The sequence below is a fragment of the Lepidochelys kempii genome, chromosome 4, assembly GCF_965140285.1.
Source record: "Lepidochelys kempii isolate rLepKem1 chromosome 4, rLepKem1.hap1, whole genome shotgun sequence".
NCBI classification, from domain to species: Eukaryota; Metazoa; Chordata; order Testudines; family Cheloniidae; genus Lepidochelys; species Lepidochelys kempii.
The window spans coordinates 33,814,133-33,835,392 of record NC_136383.1 but is presented as its reverse complement, the minus strand read 5'-3'; the positions used below and the strand labels follow the sequence as shown (position 1 = coordinate 33,835,392).

Sequence of the window (21,260 nt, the reverse complement as noted above, 5' to 3'; positions counted from 1 at the left end):
TACAATTTACATTAGGAGAGTAAAGCTTTACTGCTAGCTCAGAAAAAACACATTTACAGTTGTGCTTTACACAGTTTCTCCAGTTAGTTTTTGTTTTATATAATTCATAATCAAAATGTAAGGGGAAATTATGCATCAGATTCCACATGGTCAGCGGTAACTGAAGGCCTACTTAAGTTTCAGCCCATATCAGCGATGGTAACTATCCAGTTACAAAGCACAGGAAAGCTCGAAAAGTTCAATGTACTGCTTTGTAACTGGAAAGGATGTGTATTCCTGTTTGTGTTAATATAGCCACGGGAACTCTGTTTTAGGATCTCTTTCTTTCAAACCTAGTAGAGAAGTGATTTTTTCCATATACTGACAGGTTTCAGAGTAACAGCCATGTTAGTCTGTATTCGCAAAAAGAAAAGGAGTACTTGTGGCACCGTAGAGACTAACCAATTTATTTGAGCATAAGCTTTCGTGAGCTGTAGCTCACAAAAGCTTATGCTCAAATAAATTGGTTAGTCTCTAAGGTGCCACAAGTACTCCTTTTCTTTCTCCATATACTGCAAGTCTGTTCACATAATGCTGCCTTTAAGAATTATTCATACAAAGCTGAAGAAATTGTAAGTATTCCACAAGTTAAAAATGTCTCTAAACACTTTGGTACTAGCAGCATTTGATGAGTTGTAAGTGAAAAAAACTGAACCTTTGGTCCTCTAAATTTTCCTTTAACTTTCAAATTTCAAAATTTTCTGTTAAAGTACAGAAAAGCAGCTATAAAAAATCTTTAGGTAGCATACTTTCACTAAACACAATACATCATTTTACATGATAAATCTTGTAAAAAAATTTCTATTGGATATGCCATTGGAATCATTATGATTGGTACAAGAAAATAATTCAAATAAAAAAAGGTAAGAAATAAGTTGAGGTAATAAACCAATTGCAAATAGACAATTTCACATGTGATAAACTATTGACTCTGCCTCCCTATGTTAAAGAACAAATCAAATAGATAATGGAAAAAGGCAATTTATAAAAGTAATCTCTCACCGCTTTCACATTCTCAGACTTTAAGGTCAGAAGGGACAATCATGATAATCTAGTCTGACCTCCTGCATATTGCAGGCCACAGGCCATTATCCACCACTTAATACATTCAAGTATTAAGATAACTTATGTAAAATATTTATTTTCAAGATAAATATTAGCCCAATGACAACATATAAAACAAAATCAGGAGAAATATATTGAAACAAAGTGGCTACTTAAAATATAGTTTATGTCAAGCTGAGAATCTTAAATTAGTGCAGATAATTTTATACGAATCCCAAATTTCCAGAAATATACAAGACAGAATCAACCCAGTATTTTCATAAACATAAGGTAGATGATAAAATTGCACTTAATTTCTGAAGTAATTCAGATAACCAATCATTCCAATTCCTTGCTAAAGAGCATTACAATATGGTTTCCTTCCTTTTCTTACACAAGACTCAAATTCTGTACACTCCATTTAACTTTAAACATTTTGCCATTAATAACAGCCACACAATTTCACTATCTGTCTTGTTGATCAGCATCGGATTTATTTATGTCTGACACAGACAGTTCTATTACAGGATTCACAAATCCAGCATACTCTGAATTGCCATTATCATCCATCTCAGCACTAACAAAATCATTCTCCCACTCCAAGCCATTTGAATCATCAGAAGCTGAGGCTGGATTACTTCCTGTCTTCTTGCTGCTAAATTTTAGTGCTGCTCGGAGTATATCTTCTTCTGTTTTAGAGCGCTCTCTCAATGGAATCATTCTGTTCATGCCTGCAATTTAAGATAACTTTTTAAGCCATAACTTTATTTTGGGGGGGGGGGGGGGGGAGAGACAGGACACCATGGGAAGAGGAGAATGTGTCACCACATTTTTGCTAAAATATTAAATGCTAACAAAAGCACATTTAGAGCCAGATTCTGATACTTTTTCTCTTATTGACTAGTACCTCACTCTGCAAGCAGTCTTGTTCATGTCAATGCAAGTAAGGGCATCAATACCTTCTTTAGTCGCTAATTGGCCAAGGAAATTGATTACCTATTTGATAATGAAACCATTTTCTAGCCTTTTTTTTTTTTTAAATTAAAGAAAGCAAGAAGAATGGCTAAATAGGATCAGGTTTTGTTGACAGTCTTTCCCACTAACCAATCTGCTGCCCTTTCTACTTGATAGGTATGCATGTATTCTGAACACATACAAACATATTAAAAACTTTCTGGTTCCATGAAATTTCTGTGAAAGCTACTAACTCCTATTAAATCATATGATCTGTAGTAATGTATCTGCTTGTAGCTTCCTGACACAGTGATATCAGAAGAAATCTTCACCAAGTGAAACAGATTCTGAAGTTCAGAAATTGTGTTTCCCTAGACATAGATATCATTTTGCTTTGTACAAAAAGGACACATTCAAGATACATACACAAACTAAGCCAAGTTGATCAGAAATCTGCATAACATGTTAGAGATTTTTCAAAAGAAAGGGATGTTAGCAATGCTGAATCATCTCCAGAGGTGTATAAACTGGTCTCCTCTGCCAATGGAAAGAAGTGAAAGCTTGCAGAGGCAATAAAAGATTTACTGTGCCTCCGTTCTCATCATGGTCAGGTTTACCCTACCCTCCTACTTAAATCCCTCTCATTTTAAACTTGGATTACTGCAGTGATTCTGCTTCAGTATGCTATTTATATAATAAACATCCTTTATCACTTGAGATTCCAGGAAAAAGTTTACATACACTCACTGGGTATGTGTTTGTTCCTTTGCTACTGATACTTCACTGAAGGTATCATCAATAAAGATACACAATACCCTTTAACAAGTTATACTGTTAACAGGGTGAAATGACAGTGTAACTTTATTGCAGTTCCATGTTAACTGTATATGATAACTGGTTTACCATAAAGATATTCAGAGCAAGAATAGAAAATATCAGTAAATTCATAGATTCCAAGGCCAGAAGGGACCATTGTGATAATTTAGCCTGACCTCCTGTATAACACAGGCCATAGAACTTCCACAAAATAATTCCTAGATCAAATCTTTTAGAAAAACATCAAACCTTGATTTTAAAAATATCAGTGATGTAGAATCCTCCAAAACCCTTGGTAAATTGTTCCAAGGGTTAATTACTCTCACCATTAAAAGTTTAGCCCTATTTACACTTTGAATTTGTCTAGCTTCAACTTCCAGCCATTGAATCATGTTATACCTTTCCCTGCTAGACTGAGGAACCCATTATTAAAATGTGTGTTCCTCATGTAGGTACTTACAGTCTGTAATCAAGTCACCCCTTAACCTTCTCTTCATTAAGCTAAATATATTGAGCTTCATTATCATGGCTCTTCTCTGAATCCTCTCTAATTTATCAATATTCTCCTTGATTTATGGACACCAGAACTGGACACAGTATTTCAGCTGTGGTTGCACCGGTGCCAAATACAAAAGTTATTTTACATCTATACCCCTACCTGAGACTCCCTTGTTTATGCATTCCAGGATTACGTTAGCTCTTTTGGCCACAGTGTCACATTGGGAGTTCACATCCAGCTGATTATCCACCACAACACATCTTTTTCAAAGTCACAGGATCCCTCTGAGTCCTAGCTTCCCAGAATAGAGTTCCCCCTCCCATAAATATGGCCTATGTTCTTTGTTTCCAGATGTATACTGTGACGTTATTGACATGAACTGTGACCGTATAGATTATTGCAACCAGGGTCTTATGATTGCACCAGGTCTTGTACAGAGGAGGTCAAGTGGGGTGTCTATGGAAAGGTTGTAGTTTGCTGGTTATGATTATGCTGTCTGTATGCGTGTGTCATTTTTGTATTTGAAGTTATGAATATTGGCGATGTACTTGTATCTCAATGTGTTTGATTCTAAGTAGCCTCAATGAAGCATTTGGTCAGCTTCTTGAGAAAAGACTATTCTCAGTAAGTGCCCTATCAAGAAACACTTAACTGACAATGGACTTCGGGAGACGTCAATCCACATCTGAGCTTTCCTGAGAACGTTCAAACTAACATGTAAACAATGGAGTCGGACTGCAAAAAGCGGAATCATTTATGGACACGTGACTTGCCCAGGTGGCTACAAACTCCATCTTGTTGCTGTGACTTTGCACAGAAGAACAAAGGGGTTTCTGGCCACAAGACAGAGAATATAAAAGGCCCTGGAAACCTCTCCATTTTGTCTTCAGCTGGCTCAAGAGATGGCCTCTCCACCCCCAAGAGATGCCTGAAAGAAACTGGAACAAAAGACAGTAACTATGGGGGTGAGAGTGATTGCTGGACCCAGACTAGGAAGGAATCCAGTCTGTGAAAGAAGCTCATTGGGACATCTCTGAGGGTGAGATTCACCTGTATTCAGTTTCCTACTGTATTAGGTTTAGATTGCGTGTTTTGTTTTATTTTGCTTGGTAATTTACTTTGTTCTGTCTATTTCTTGCAACCACTTAAATCCTACTTTTTATACTTAATAAAAGGTTTCAGAGTAACAGCCGTGTTAGTCTGTATTCGCAAAAAGAAAAGGAGTACTTGTGGCACCTTAGAGACTAATCAATTTATTTGAGCATGAGCTTTCGTGAGCTACAGCTCACTTCGCTGTAGCTCACGAAAGCTCATGTTCAAATAAATTGGTTAGTCTCTAAGGTGCCACAAGTACTCCTTTTCTTTATACTTAATAAAATCACTTTTTTCTTATTAACCCAAAGTAAGTAATTAATACCTGGGGGAGCAAACAGCTGTGCATCTCTCTCTATCAGTGTTATAAAGGGCAGACAATTTATGAGTTTACCCTGTATAAGCTTTATACAGAGTAAAACTGATTTGGGGTTTGGATCCCATTGGGAGCTGGGTGTCTGAGTGCTAAAGACAGGAGCACTTCTTAAGCTGTTTTCAGTTAAGCCTCAGCTTTGGGGCATGTGGTTCAGACCCTGGGTCTGTGTTGGAGCAGACTGGCATGTCTGGCTCGACAATGTTGGAGCAGACTGGCATGTCTGGCTCGACAAGGCAGGGTTCTGGAAGCCCAAACTGGCAGAGAAAACAGGCTCAGAGGTAGTGTCAGCACATCAGGTGACAGTCCCAAGAGGGTTTCTGTGATCGAACCTGTCATATACATTTTGGGTTTTAATATGGCTATGTGTTATTGTTTGCTTGGTAAACTGGCCTCCAGCAATCCAGATCACTCGTGATCAGTGACCTGTCCTCCTCATTTTTTACCATTTCCCCAATCTGTGTCATCTGCAAACTTTATCAGTGATGATTTTATGTTTTCTCCCAGGTCATTGATAAAGATGTTAAATAGCATAGGGCCGAGAACCAATTCCCACAGGACCCTACTGGAGACATACGCACTCAATGATCCCCCTTTTATACTTACATTTTGAGACCTATCATTTATCCAGTTTGTAATCTATTTTATGTGTGCCATGTTAATTTTATACCGTTCTGGTTTTTTACTCAAAATGTTGTGCGATACCAAGTAAAATGCCTTATAGAAATCCAAATATATTACATCAACACTATTATCTTTATCAACCAAACTTTGTAATCTCATCAAAAAAAGATGTCAAGTTAGTTTGACAGGATCTATTTTTCATAAACTTATACTGATTTGCATTAATTACATTACCCTCCTTCAGTTCTTTATTAATCGAGTCCCATATTAGCTACTCTGTCTTGCCTGGGATTGATGTCAGGCTGATGGGCCTATGAATACCTAGGTCATCCCATTTACCCTTTTTAAAAATTAGCTTTCTTCCAGTCTTCTGGAACTTCCCTGGTATTCAAAGACTCATTGAAAATCAACATTAACAGTCTAATGAGCTCCTCAGCATGCTCTTTTAAAACTCTTGGATGCAAGATATTTAGACCCGCTAATTTAAAAATGTCCAACTTTAGTAGCTTCTGTTTTAACAACTTCCAAAGATATTAGTGAAATGGAAAGCGTGTTACCATCACTGTATACACCTGGGAGAATTCTGCAACATTGCACACATGCAGAATTCATGTCCCCTGCAGAAAATACATTCTGCCGGAGAGACACTGCAGTTACACCTTTCGCCTACCGGGGCTGCTGTGGCACCAGAACAAAGGACAGCCGGCTCACTGGATGTAGCAGGCAGCAGTGGATAGGAAGGCCGAGAGGCTGCATTCCTCACAGTTCCCTGCCTGTGGGGCCAGGTGAGAAGGCATGGGATATGGGGGGGGACAGGGAAGATGTGCTTGATTGAATGGGAGAGGCTACAGGTCAGCCAGGGTCTGCATAGAGAAGGATCCTCCACTCCCTACCACCCCCCCCCCCCCCAAAAAAACCCACCAAAAACAAAAACCCCGTTCCATACTTCTCCCACCCACACCCAACAACATTCCAGGTTCACTCCAGGCTCCTTCCCAGCAATTACTTCCATCTCTATCAGCTCCTCCGTTACCCCTGACTCCCCTAAGTCTTTGCACTGCTTCTGAGGGGTCCAGGAAATAAGTTTCTGTATTCTAGTTTAAATTAATTACTTAAAGTTCTGTATTAATATGTGCAGTAAATCTATTTGTCCAAAAACATTTCCTGAATCTTTTTTGTTGTCTGTATTATTACAGACATACTTGCTGACAGGTATTTTGAAATAAATTACCAAAATAATTGAAACTAGTGTGATTATATTGTGTTATTTTGACAAATAAAATATGCAGAATTTTAAAATATTGTGCACAGACTTCTTAATTTTTTGGCACAGAATCCCCCCAGGAGTAACTTTAAGATGAAACTGCATCATCTGTTTCCCCCCAAAATTCAGAACAGAAATATTTCTTGAACACTCTGCCTTTTTGCATTATTACTGATAATGCTACCATTTCCCTCTAGTAATGGACTAATACCTTTGTCAGGATTCTTTATATACTTTAAAAAACTCCTTATTTTCCTTAACTCTGCTGGCCCTGGATACAAGGAGAAATTTCGTACCTTTCCTTATCAAATTTTCTACAATTCCTAATTTCTGATTGTAGCCATTACTATGAAACTCCCCCTTTTTTCCATTTGTTTTAAATATTTTTTTTATAGCTGCCTTCACTTCTCCATTAAGCCACGCTGGTTTTTTAACCAGGACTGCCTTCTTCCTCAGTTGTGGATTTTTGAGCATCTAATAAAGTTCTTAAATGACTCCCAATCATCATTCACATTTTTCTAATTAAATTCTTCCTCCCAGCAGATTTGGCTCACAGTTGTTTTCAGCTTTGTGAAGATTGACCCTATTAAAGTACTAACTAAATATATATATATATATATGTGTGTGTGTTTCTTATTTTTTACGAGACTGGACTTTCTTCTGTTTGCACATTATAAATGTGATCAAGTCATGATCACTTGTACCTAAGCTGTAAACTTTTACTTCTGAGATCAGTTTCTCTTTATCTAGAATTCCCCTGCGTTGGCTGCAACACTTTACTAAATTACTATACCAAACAGGATTAAATATGCTGCAAATATATACAGTGATACCACAACATTACTATATTGCCTATTCTTCATGGTACTCATCTGATTTATGATGTATCCTCATCTCCTTCCCTTGGTCTACTCTTCGTCTATAGGGCAGGGATTCTCTCTTTTGTGTTTGTAGAGCACCCAGCACAATGCTGCCCCAATCCCAATGGGTGTCTTTGGGCACTATCATAATATAAATATTTACCACCACTACTAATCATCTAATTTGAAGATGAAGTAAAAAGGTACATAGACAAACTTAGACATTTCCAGAAGCCTTAGTTCAGAGCTCCCTAACTTGGAAACTTCTTTTGGTCACGCAAAGTGTAATTCCCTCCCAAGGTTTATTCTAGTTAGGTGGCCATTAGGCAGAGACCCATTTTAAAAATTGGTATACTTTTGGTCTACAATCAAACAATCCCTTGTTCATTAAGAGCAAAAATGTATAACCAGATCATATATAAGAACTTGAGCACGCAAAGTTTTTCCCATACCCTTCTAACCTTTCTGGCTTTTTGTGGTATGAGATCAAGTCTCTCCCTTACACACGTCTTTTGATAGCACCCATGAACACAGTACCTAAACAGCCTATGCGGGGCAAATGGACAGATATCTTTGCTGATACTTCTCAGACATTCATCCACACTGCATCAGTGGTGCTGACAACTGAGAGACCTGGACGGGGTGGATAGAATCCATTCAGATGGTCATGCTCAGTCTTTTCTAATTGTTTTCAGAGCACTGAAACTATGCCTTCTCCCTTGCAGGGATTTCTCAAGGATCCACCCTGCCATTTTTTCTATTCAAGATTTAACACGACTGGGGAGCCCATGCAATGATATGTGTGATCAGCCATCACATTCAACTTTAAATATACGCTCCCCTTTCATATGTTCCAGATACCACCATTGGCAGAATCACTCAATGACTGGCAAAAAGTGGGATCTCAATTATAACTACTTGAATACTTAGTTTTGAATGTTGGCAATTTTTCATCAAATTATATGTGAATAAATTTTCCATTATTTAGCCAGCTGGCTAGAGATCAAACACAATCAAAATGGAAGTGATGTTTCTGGCAAGGGTCGCAATAAAATGCGAGCTTAATCTGTAACTGCTTTATCAGTTGAAGACTGCCAACCATTGCAGTCCACAAATTTGTGGTCTAGTTAGATTTATTGCTTGGAGATTGCCAACATTTTTTCAGTCACCACAACAGCATTTCCCCCCTCAACTATAGCTGGTGAAAATTGCACCTCCCCTTCAGATGTAACCCACCTTGTTCATCTATGCTTTTGTAATCACTTGGTTGGATATAGCAGTGGGCTTTACCAAAGACTGTAAAAGGAACCCAGAAGCTTGAGGAAGTCCAAAATGCAATTTTCCCCTGCCTTCTGTGTGGGGCAGGCCAAGGAGAGCAAATAACACCTACTCTCCGCACTGGCTGCCAATCCACTAATGGATGAAGTTCAAGCTACTTAATACTATATACAAAAAAATCATCATCTAGGCTCAGGTTACTTCAGCAGAAATTCCCCAATACAGAAATATGCTCAAATATGAACCTGGATATTTTTAGAGAGCTCAAAGAAAATTCTGCCTTTCAAAAGTGAATTTAAGACCAAGTCGTAGATCTTCTCCAGATCACTACATTTTTGGGTTGCGTGGGAAGAATGGAAACCCCACGTAAATGGTAAGGAATATATTTACCTTTAAACAGTGCATACCCATGTGCATACCCGTTCAATTAATTGTTTTTACATCCTAGGTAGTGTAACAACAAAAGCAAGCAGCAGTAATAGATTCCTGATGCTACTTGCTCACAAGAGGGCAGTATTTCTTTACTGTTATATTTTGTTGCAGGTTTACTACTAGTAAGGTTATCATGCAATGTTGAAACCTGAAGCAAATTTGCTAAAGACTCTAAGGAACTTAGTTTTCATTGCTCCGAGAGGTGAAAATATTAGAGTTATTCTAATAAACTTGTTTAAGCTAATCTTCCTATGACAAAATCATCATCTTCACCAACAGTGTGATCTTAAAAGAGAATAAAGCACATATTTAGAAAAGCATGCTCAAAATGTTTTAAGCCATTTTCTTCTTTAGAAGAGACAGCATTTTTTGGTGTTGTCAAACTGCATACAATGCATAAGTCATTGAAATGGTTAAAGTTTTTGACCTATATAAGAGTGTATGACAAACACTACTGTATGACAGAGTAAGTACCTTCTTCATCTTCCCACTCTAAATCTAGTGAAGTGCTGTCATCATTTCCACTTGTTGATTTTGTTTTGGTCATTAAGTCACAGCTGCTCTCCGTGTTTGGTGTCAGAATGGTAGCATCAGATGAAAGTCCTACATCAAGAAGGTGTTTTTAATTCAAATACGTATTTGGGTTCAAGATTTAATAGCCAAAACTATCACACATCCACAGCAACTTTTACTTAGAATCTAAGCACCTTGCAAACTAACTAAAATTGAGCCTCAGCATCACTATTCGATGAATCGCTTCCATCCACCAATTTAATGAAATGTATCCTCCTTTGGGAGGGCATACAGCAGCTTTTTAACTGTTCACAACATTAAACAATTAAGGTAGGACAGTGAAGAATACTGTATCCAATTAAAACTATACAGGGATTTAGATGTAGAATGCAATTATCCAAGTTGGAATCTGGCCAGGGTTAACAAGGATTTCTAGAGTTCTACGGGATCCTGAATTACAAGCAGCCAGATACTCTTTTAATACTTCAGAGACTGCGCTTCCAACAGTGCAGAGCCCATTAATAAGAAGGGGGTATTGGGTCAGAACTGTTTCAAGGGTGAGAGTACCATATACAGCAATGGCTTTCAACCTTTTCTCATTTGCGGACCCCTAAAAAATTTGGAATGGAAATCTTAGATAGTCTGCGGACCCTCAGGAATCTGCAGACCACAGGTTGAAAACCACCGATATACAGGACCTTCTCCTGCAACACCTAGGTGTTCTCTGTATGTCTCTGTGGGACACTGCCGCTTCAGTGCCTAGAAAACCCTGGATAGCCAGTAGAAGTCAGCCTGAGGAGCTCAGTTTGGGTGCTAGTTCAAAACTCGTTTTATTAGATGAAACAACTTTGAGTGCGGGGTACAGTATAGGCACCTGTCTGAAGGGTATATGAGGTACATGTCCAGATGCCTCCACAGATCAAAAATCCAAGAGGAACAGAAGTTCCTACCTTGTCTTATACAGACATATAGACCCAAACGTGGGAAAACAAGGAGATTTTTCTTCGGAGAAGGATATTCAAACACAATTTGCTCCACAGTTAATTATAGAACATTAATTTCAAAATGTATTTTGAAAATCACTTACTGCTACTTCGAAAAGCTTCATAGTGGATCTTTATATTTCTCAAAGAACAATCAAACTCCTCCTCTGCCACTGAGCTGTAAAAACAACATTTTGCTTATTACCGGTACATCCAGAGGTATGCATCAGTGATAAAGCCTAGCATTTACAGTTTTCTAGCATATTTATAGGTCCACCAGTTTAAAAAGTCTATATGAATTAGCATCTTTCAATAGGTTCTCATATCTCACAGAGCATTGTAGAGGGCACCCTCTTGTTAACCTTAGGAAATCATGTCTGCTCACAGTTTTAGCTACCATCTTTATGCAGATGACTTGCAAAATTACAATCCATTCCATATTTGTCTCCTTCCTTCCAATCCTGCATCCCTGCTCTCTAACATCTCCTTTGATAATTTGGAGGTAAGGTAACATGGCTAAATCTGGACTCCCTGAACCTTCCTCCCAAATCCACTCCTCTTCCCTCATTCTCTGTCACCACCTTCATCTCACTCATCTCAGACCCATAACCTAGCAGTTTCATCTTTGACTCCTCCCTCTCTCATTTACCCTATACATCCAGTATCCAAATCCTCATTTTCTTCCTCCATGGTATTTCAAAAATCCCCACTCCTTCACCCCATGCACAAAACTAAAACTAGTTCAGGCCTTCTTCATCTCTCACTGTGATTACTGCAACCATATTCTCTCTGGTCTCCTTAACAAGTATATAATTCCCCTCTGATCCATTCAAAATGTGGCTGCGTGGCTCACTTTCTTTGCCCATTTGCTCCCAATATTGTTTCTTTGATTTCTTCCACATACCTCTCCCCAAACTAGTGCTAATAAGAAACAAAATGTTTTGTGACAGCAGAGAGCACAAAGCTCTGACACCATTCTATTAATGTTTGATTAACTTACATTTATAATGCAGATTTCAAACTTGAATCATGAAAGACATCAGAGGAAGGGATAACTCGCATAACTCTAGACTGGAATAGCATTTTGAATGCATTATTCCAGTAACTCCAGAAGATGGCAGTAGGAATGCAATCTATCCTTGCTATATGGCGTGTAAATATGATGACGACATGCAAGAATGGCTACTTTTTAGTGGCGAGCGGAAAACAGCATTTTCAGAATTAAAATATCCCCTTACTTGAAACAGCCAGGTATCTTGAAGCTCTGGAGAAGAGCGCAAATGACATGTTTGGGGGAAGATGGGAAAAAATACATCCTCAGATGCTGAAAACTCCCCCACTACTAGTCATTAATAAAAAAAAACAACAGTATTTTGTTTCACATCTTACCTTTGATATTCTCCATTATTAGCTGCTGGTGCTCGCTGCATAATCCTCTGTACTCTATGTGGCTACCAAACAAAGTGTAAGTTATCATATATCAGGAAGTTTTCAAGAATCACTCTGAAAAAATAGACTTAATACCCTTCGTATCATCGTTAAAAATATTAAAACAAGTTTCAACCTCCTGGGATTGACTACCTCCCTGTTACAAGGCCTAAAAATGTTATCCCGGTTCCCCCAATTCAGCTGTGAAAGAGACAGGACTTTGATTATATTAATACAGATTCTTAAGTAGGTGAAGTATTTGTTAGATAAAAATAACTTTTTCTTTCTAATCTCAGAGGATGAATATATTCTCTCCACAGCAGTATCAGTCCCTGATAACTGGAAGGGAAAGAGCCTTCTTCATTTTAACCAATTTTGCACACAAGAAATGTGATCATGAGGCACCATCCTACTTGCAAACATGAATATAGGAGTGGTTATTCACCATAGTGTCTTTCCTTCTTAGTTATTCTTATCTCAGCATAGTACTTTCTAAAAGCAGTTGAGATATGATGATTTGGATGTTTTGTTCAGTCCTTAGTATGTGTTCAATAGAAAACATCTTTAATCTGACAAAGAAAATCTACTTTTAGAGAAGCAATTTTATTTCTTTACATTACCTCAGGACAAGGAATATTGCCACATATATTTCTATACCAGGATAAAGTGTTTGATTTGCATGAACAAAAACGTTACTATTTGTTGGTTCCTTTAAATTCTACAGTTTAAAGCCTTCCTTGTATCCTTATGTGTAAACAGATTGAGAATGAGATACAACCTAGTAATAGGATTCCTTTTATGGCCTCAAGATGTATATGTTATGGGCATAGGGTTTCACTCATTTTTGAACAGTTTTTGGTTTTAAGATGACTAACATCTACATCCCCACAATCCCAGAGAGAAAAATTTGGAGATAAAAATGTCAGGTGATCCAGGTACCTGCTGGGCAGTTTCATAACTGATTTAATTAAATTAATCTGTGTGACTTCACTTTGATTATATTGAAAGCTGAAATGAAATGAGCAAGTTTAATTTTTAGTAGCTAGAGCCCTGGTGTGTAGCAAATATATTTTCTCAGGTACATAAAGGAGAGAAAAAGGACAAAAAAGTGCAAGTAGTAAAACAAAAGATTCATTCAAGCACTACATGGCTGTAGTAGAGCTCCTTCTGAATGGGTCTAGTGAAAATTTTTATTTAATACAAAACTCTAATATAACAATGCCTTTTCTTGGCACAAAAGCATTTTCCCACTGTGGAGTATTTGGCATGTAAAGTATTAGCACAACTAGATTCTGAATGCAGTGATGAACTGGGAAGTTACGGAGAAAGTGCATTTCTTATTGATACTTGGTGAATGAGAGAAAGTGGACTGAAGGAAGGAAAGGATCACATATATTAAGCCAAACTGGATGTCTGGTTTCTACTTTATGAAGTAGGTCCATCTTTAAACTTATTCTATAAGTTAGTAGATGGCTAAAACAAGATTAGAACTCTGTTTTCTTCTAATTGTAGCCACATGACTATATTTTTAAATAAAAAAACAAAAATAAGATTTAGAGACTTTTTGAAGAGTAACTAATTTCCTCCCCATCTCCATTCCCCGTTGATTAATGTCATTCAACCTTTTTCAACAAGGTAGTCTGTTTAAAAACAAAAAGGTATATTATAGATGTCCTAGGATCTGGATAAGAAAGACCAGTTTTCAGAACAGGGCATTTGGTAGGGTTTCTCCCAAAGAACTTTTACAGTCCTACGCGTAAAACAAAATTACTGATGATGACCTGAAAGAGACCAAATACAGAAGAATAAGAAAAAGCAGAAGGCGAGAAAAACCCATCGAGAAAGAATAGAGAACACAATAATAGGAAAGAAATGCAGAACAGAAAGGCATCTCGAAATGATCTGAGAACATTTGATATTGGAAGAAAACTAAATCTCATCTTTGCCCTACAGTGTCCCATGCACTGTGAGCTGGCCATGATGGTCATGTCAGACTCTTGCTGGTAACACTGTTCATTTAGTGAACTACTGCATTAACTTTTCAATAAGAAAAGGTTGAATGGTAGTTAGTCCTAAAATGGGCTCTGACCTAATATCTTGTTGACTGCAGGGATTAATTTTTCATGAGTTTTACTTTCTTCAGTGAGTCTACTGAGGAGCTTTTAAAACTGTCTGTAATTAACATGTACACTGTGTTTGGGAAGTTTTGTTCTCTTGGGCATACCGTAACTGCTGCCACAAACAGCATTTAAATGGAAGTTGAAAAAAGTTAGACATACAGTTCTAAGTGTTCTTTTAAATTTGCAGACACTTCATATAATTAGACAATTTATACTCATCTTTTAGCTAAGGAATTGAGATGAAAAATATATGTACTAACACTTATGGGTTAAAATACAGTATTATTCATATAATCACACTTGCATGAAGAAGTCAAAGTATCACGGAAGACAGACCAGCAACTGTCTACTGGATAAACAGAAAACAAGAAGCCATTTTTCTTTTTTAAGACATCCAGGCTAAGTGTTATCAGCTGACCCCAATCTCAATAGCAACAGGCACTAGGCATTTAACACTGCTACTATTCACAGGCACAAATGTTTTATGCAACACATGCGCTACTCTGCTATAAAAATACTTGATATTAGACTTCAGGGACTATGCATGAAAATAGACACTACTACAAACCAAGCTGCATCTCAGAAATTACTTCTGAGAAAATAAATGAAACTACAACAGTCTGTGTACAAAAAAATATAGAACAGAAGCTCTGATATGTATTGGGGTCTTTTTCCCCTCACCTCCAAGAGCTTTTTCTGCTTTGCTGCCCTGGCTGCTTCACGCTGTGCAGCATATAAAGCCTCTTCTTCTATTCTTAACTTCTCCTCTTGTAAGGCTAACTGTATATGAACAAAATAATAAGGGTTAACAAAAGCAGAACCTATCTATCTTCCTATGAATAAAAACATAAGTTTACTAAATTAAAAGAAAAAGTTACTCATAAAAAGACAAACAAAAAGCAAACTATCAGACTGTATAGTCAGAAACCATTTTCTTGATCATAATTATATGCAAAGTATTGAGAGTCTGCAAGTTTCTTCTTTCAAACAACTATTGAAATTGAGTCGGATATACATTTCCCTGTTAAAACAAAGACTCCTGGGAAAATAGTGAGCTGTTTTAAATAAATAAGGGCGTTTTACCGAGGACCATATAAATTATATAAATAGTTTTAAACATGAGATGCATTTGTATTTAAAGAGGTGTTTATCTGGAAGTGATAACAATTAATGGAATATGATATGGAAATTAGTGAATGGGATAGGATGTTAAAAGCAGACATGATGAATTAGGTTCTTTCATTTAAAAAAAGTTTTCGCCCCTCTCCACTAAATAAGCTGAATAAAATACACAGCACATTTTTCCTTTCCAAAGAAAAAAGGCTGGCATAGTTTGAATTTAACAGCTCTCTATAGAGGATTATCTACCTTATTTATTATATTTTCCATTTAATTAAGCAGTAAAAGAATTAAGTGATCATCTTTCATACACATTTAATTGCACAGCTACAGTACCTGGACAACTAAAAATCCTGTTAACTGATAAATGCAAGAACAATGATTTGCCACAAGTTAAAACTTGTTTTGCTTCATTTTTAAATAGGCCATTATTTGTAATCATAAAACTATCCAAGTCATAGAACCATCACAATTATCTACCTCTGACTGAAGTTTCATATCAAATGCTCTCTGTTTTTCAGCAATGGAATCATAATGTCTCTCTCTCAGAGCAGCAATTTCTTCCTCCGTCAGAGGTCTGAAGAGGGAGAAAAACAGAGGCACTCTTTAGTAAATTATTAGTTAGACCAGGAACTAATAAGACAAGGCTAATAAATGGAAGTACACTAATGAGGGAAAGAAGGAAGCAGTTAATTTAGAATTCTAAATTGTTCAGCCAGCCTTTTGACCTGAAGTTCTAACTGGATTGGCCAGACACAGTTAATCCAAACACAGGAGCAGGCTGAAAGTACAGTTCATATCTAAAACAAGGTTTAAAGTTACAGGGCTTACCTAAACAAACAGTTAATGCAGAGCAAACTGGGGTGTAAATCTACCTAATACTAGTATGCCATGCACTAACTGTCATGTGGACCGCGTTACTGTGCATTAAATCTTCCCTAGTGAAATGGGAGTAGACCAAAGCACACTCTAGAGAACTTTTAGAGTGTGGTCCACACAGACAGTTAATGCACAGCAAGGTACATTTACACCCCAGCTTGTCAAGCATTACTATTTATCTCTACATACATAGATATATTCCCCACGAAAACACATTTTATTGAAGGCAATGTGATTTAAGTGTATTTAAATGAAATCACGTTCCCCCAAAAAAGAATTCACCCTTTATAAAAATTATGCCCCTTTTAAGAGAAGGATAAAAGCCTCAAAATTAAGATTGAAAGATTCCAAGTAATTTCTCAGTGCAGTATGACCTTTCACTCACTGCTGTCCCATCCTATTTAATTATGTCCCCTTTTTCTAATCTCTAATAGAAATATTGGACATATCTTTTATTACACATTATTTAATACGTAGTAAAGATTTCAAAACGAAAGTAATCCTCGGGTAACTGAAGTTATATCAGAGCTCAAAATATTCTCTCAGATCAAAGTGTAGGAGAAGCAGAACAATGTTTTTATTAAAGAACTGGAATGGAAGATCTGTTTCATGTTGATTAAAATTATGTAAACGTATGTGCACTTTGCATTATGTAGCAACTAAGCAATGAACACTGTGTTTCACAGGGAGCAAGGTCCCACTCTTGAAGACAAGTTGTGCCAACATTGCGCCTGATGAAGTTGCAGAATCAAGTGACAATGTTGCAGGATATATTAAATGTTATAGCATGTTGGATAAGAATTCATGGAATAGAAAGATTTTATAATTTTAGGAACTTGTTATTGTAACTTTTGTATATACTTTTCCAAATATTAGGGGACCAAGTTAAGATTGAGTGAGTGCTATAAGCCTGTAGGATTATAGAGCAGTGGAGAATTCACTGGAACCTTGTACGTGGTCCAGATTTTCCACCACAACTAGTGGAATGTTTGTCAATAAACTAATTTTTGTGGGATGTTAGAAGGGGAGTTTTTTTTTTTTAAACTGACCTAAAGTACAAAACCCAAAGCTACAGGTTTAAAAAGGCAAGATATTTACGAAAGTCAGGTGAAGGAAATGCAGACAAAGCTTCTGCATTGTTTTATCTTTGTATGCCTAAATAAAGGCCACTTGCTTTTAACTTTGCATCAGTAGTTTAAATAAAGCAGTGTGCCCTTGTTGCCAAGAAGGCCAATGGCATTTTGGGATGTATAAGTAGGGGCATGGCGAGCAGATCGAGGGACGTGATCGTTCCCCTCTATTCGACATTGGTGAGGCCTCATCTGGAGTACTGTGTCCAGTTTTGGGCCCCACACTACAAGAAGGATGTGGATAAATTGGAGAGAGTCCAGCGAAGGGCAACAAAAATGATTAGGGGTCTAGAACACATGACTTATGAGGAGAGGCTGAGGGAGCTGGGATTATTTAGCCTGCAGAAGAGAAGAATGAGGGGGGATTTGATAGCTGCTTTTGACTACCTGAAAGGGGGTTCCAAAGAGGATGGCTCTAGACTGTTCTCAATGGTAGCAGATGACAGAACGAGGAGTAATGGTCTCAAGTTGCAGTGGGGGAGGTTTAGATTGGATATTAGGAAAAACTTTTTCACTAAGAGGGTGGTGAAACACTGGAATGCGTTACCTAGGGAGGTGGTAGAATCTCCTTCCTTAGAGGTTTTTAAGGTCAGGCTTGACAAAGCCCTGGCTGGGATGATTTAACTGGGAATTGGTCCTGCTTCGAGCAGGGGGTTGGACTAGATGACCTTCAGGGGTCCCTTCCAACCCTGATATTCTATGATTCTAAAGTATATGTTTAATAAACTCAAACATCAGCAATCTTGCTGTATATTATACAGATCTACCTTCAATTAATTTACTAACATGCATTTAAGTTTAAAAATATTTTTATGCATAATCACTGAAATATACTTTTAGAAAATATCTACACTGTGAACAAAGTTGAATACCTGTGAGGAAAAGAAAAGCCAAGTGTCATAGCCTTTAAAAGAAGTTGAAACTTTTAAAATTTAGAAGGATACTTCAGAAAAATCTTAAATATCTTGTTCTAGACTACTGAAAAAAAGTTGTTGCTTTATACTGATTTATTTGAAGTCCTTCTATTGACTCAGATGCCAACCTTGCTTTGAGATTTTTTAGGGGTGTTTATGAAAACAATTAAGGATGTTGCTTGGATCAGCTGCCAGTGCCAAAGGTAAATACAGATAGGGGGTCGAGTCTAGCACTTTGAATGCTTGTGGTGAATTTTAGATACACTTTTGTGAATGTTAGAGCAATAGGGACTGTCCCCCCACCTCCAGAACCAGTCCAGGACCTCTAACCCTGCCTCCCCACCTCCATGAAACCAGGACCTCTCTATAGCCCTCCTTATTGTATTCTTTACCCTCATTCTCAAGCATGGAGAAGGGGAGGATCAGTCTTGGGAAAGCTACCTAAGGTCCTTAATTACCTTGGCCAAACCTGGGCCTGGACCTGCTTCCTAGGATGATCTTCCTCCATTGCATTCCCTCTCTGTCCTCTTCTGCCACTGCCTCTCTGGCTTTTCTTCCCCCGCAGCCTGTGCAGTGAGAGTCTGACAGCAGGCAAACTCTGGTGACTGACTGCAGAGTCTGGGGTGCTAGATTCAATACCCAAGCCCCAGGCTGCCACAATTGCACAGAGCACTCTAAAGGTACACTACTCAGGGATAAAAGAGCCATGGCACAGCTGTGGCTGACCCAGGTCAGCTGATTTGGGCTTGTGGGTCTTAAATTGCTATGTAGATGTTTGAGCTGGGGCTGGAGCTCGAGCTCTGGGACCCTCCATCCTCGCCCATTCAAGATCACTGTGTCTTGCTTCCTATCATCCTCATGGCACAGTCTATTCATGTGCCCCAAAGGCAGTGAAGAAGAACATCCCCCTGTGGTTGTGGTGCTATTTGTTGTTTTAGTCAGATCCAAGTGGTTGTGAATGCCACATAAATGTAAACTTTGCAAAACTAGTAGATTTAAGGTGTAGGTTCATCATTTCAGAATTAAATATAAAAATCAGGTGGGTTACAAAAAATAAGGGATTTATTGTTGACTAAATTCCATTAAAAAGTATTTTAAACTATATTAAAATAAATTACCACTACAAGTATTAATATCTTGTAAGTGCACAGTTATCCACTGAAGTTGGGTAACTGTCTGGCATTAGAATTTTCAAGCATCAGTTAAGTGAAAAAGTCAGCATGAATTTTGCTGGTCATATGTAACTTGACTGACATGGTGGAAGAGGACATAAGCTACTAAAAAAAGCTCTTGAAACACGTCTTACCTATGACTGCTTCCTGGGCTTTCTCCCTGTTAAATTACAAATAAAATTAATGTAATTAAGATAATCCATTACCTACTTCTTAATATATAAACTAACCCATCTACATTTATTTAAAAAAAACCCACCACCACCACACTTTCATAGACAACAGTTTAAATATCAGCAATACACAAATGTAATTAGAGATCCAACAGAATGAGCTACAAGCATCCTCTTTTTCCATCTTCACCTTTCTGAGTAACAGGCAGCTAGTTTCAGCCTGTCTGCACTGTGATAGAATGCTGGCAGTCTGTGAAAGGAGGGTATTTCTTGTATAGGTAGATCACAAGGCAGGTCCTCTCTTATGGTCTCCAGCTTGTTTTGGCCATTAAAGAGTTTGTGGGATTAGGTTTCTCCCCCAACCCTCTTTTCCCTTTTACATGATAGGCAGCAACATGCAGAAACTACATGGGACATACAGAGCAGGCTGATCGGCCACTTGTTAAGTAGCACAACTTATTACCACCCTTTGCTCTTTATCCAGGAGTAAAACCTGGGCAACTTTGGTACTGTCCATGGATGAAGACAGCTCCATGGCTGCTGCCTGAAAAACTTCAGATTCCTGAAGACCTCATGGTGAAGATTCCATTCTTCCTAGTCTGTCAGCTTAGCTAGTCTCCCCTTAGTCACCCTTTTCCCAGATGTGAAGCACTCTTGCTGGAAAAGGGTGTTTTTCAGCCCATGTGAAAAACACATTAGTTTCCCTCTGAAGCATTTTGGACCTAGGGACCTCCGTGTTTGTTGACATGACTGGCCAACATATTGTCCATCATCACCAGCACGTGCTTGTTCGGAAGTGAAGTTGTGAGGCCTATTTTGGTCCTTTGGAATGGTTTGTGGCTTGAGCCAATTTATGTACAAGCAGGGTGAGAGAACTGCATAAAACTTGAATCGGCATTCCCCCATTGTGTTGCCTAGACAGCAACTTCCACGTTTTCATATTCTGGTCTGGCTTGGATACAGCACCAGAATCTTCTACTCTGTACCAACCAGATCAGTGATATGTTTACCTCATTCTGCATTAGCCTGGGAGGAGGAGACCTCAGCAACTTGGGTCTTTGTTTCAGGTCAGTCTGCACTATAAACTTAACTTGGTATAACGTCATTCGGGGTGTGAAAAATCCACACTCCTGAGCGACGCAGTTATATTGACCTAACCTCCAGCGTAGACAGTGTTAGGTCAACGGGAGAGCTTCTTCCATCAAAATAGCTACTGCCTCTCATGGAGGTGGATTAACTATGCCGACAGAAGAAGCTCTTCACTAAAGCACTGCAGCAGCACAGCTGAAACTTTTTAAGTGTAGACTTGCCCTCAGTCACTGAAAGGCGCATATTTCTGCCTAGGAATTTCACGAGGGAAGAATTGCATCAGAAGCAAAGTTTCTTTTTTTGGCTTTTTCCTTTGCTGTTTGTCCAGCATAACACCTTTACTGAGGCTGGGCAGTGAAGCTAACCACTGTAGTACCCCAGGAGAGAGATTAGCTCCAGTCAAAATGGCGTACAAGTTTTGTCAAGTTCTAGGGCTACTAGCCCTCAAGAGGCACTAAAGAACCT

At 38.1% G+C, this 21,260-nt stretch overlaps 1 protein-coding gene across 3 annotated transcripts in view; it reads right to left on the bottom strand.

Annotated features, from left to right (window-relative positions):
• Positions 1-5: 5 nt before the first annotated feature.
• The window catches only part of AP1AR (adaptor related protein complex 1 associated regulatory protein), a 33,202-nt gene continuing 11,947 nt past the window's right edge, over positions 6-21,260 (bottom strand). For 2 of the 3 annotated variants that reach the window (XM_073340901.2, XM_073340902.1), the window contains exons 4-10: positions 19,668-19,693; positions 15,919-16,015; positions 15,001-15,099; positions 12,161-12,222; positions 10,876-10,949; positions 9,750-9,878; positions 6-1,814 (exon numbers count right to left, since the gene is read on the bottom strand). In XM_073340901.2, coding sequence (XP_073197002.1) covers positions 1,549-1,814; positions 9,750-9,878; positions 10,876-10,949; positions 12,161-12,222; positions 15,001-15,099; positions 15,919-16,015; positions 19,668-19,693 — 753 coding nt within the window. In that variant the 3' untranslated portion in view covers positions 6-1,548. The remainder of the gene's footprint in view (positions 1,815-9,749; positions 9,879-10,875; positions 10,950-12,160; positions 12,223-15,000; positions 15,100-15,918; positions 16,016-19,667; positions 19,694-21,260) is intronic. The other variant, XM_073340903.2, reaches the window with a different exon arrangement.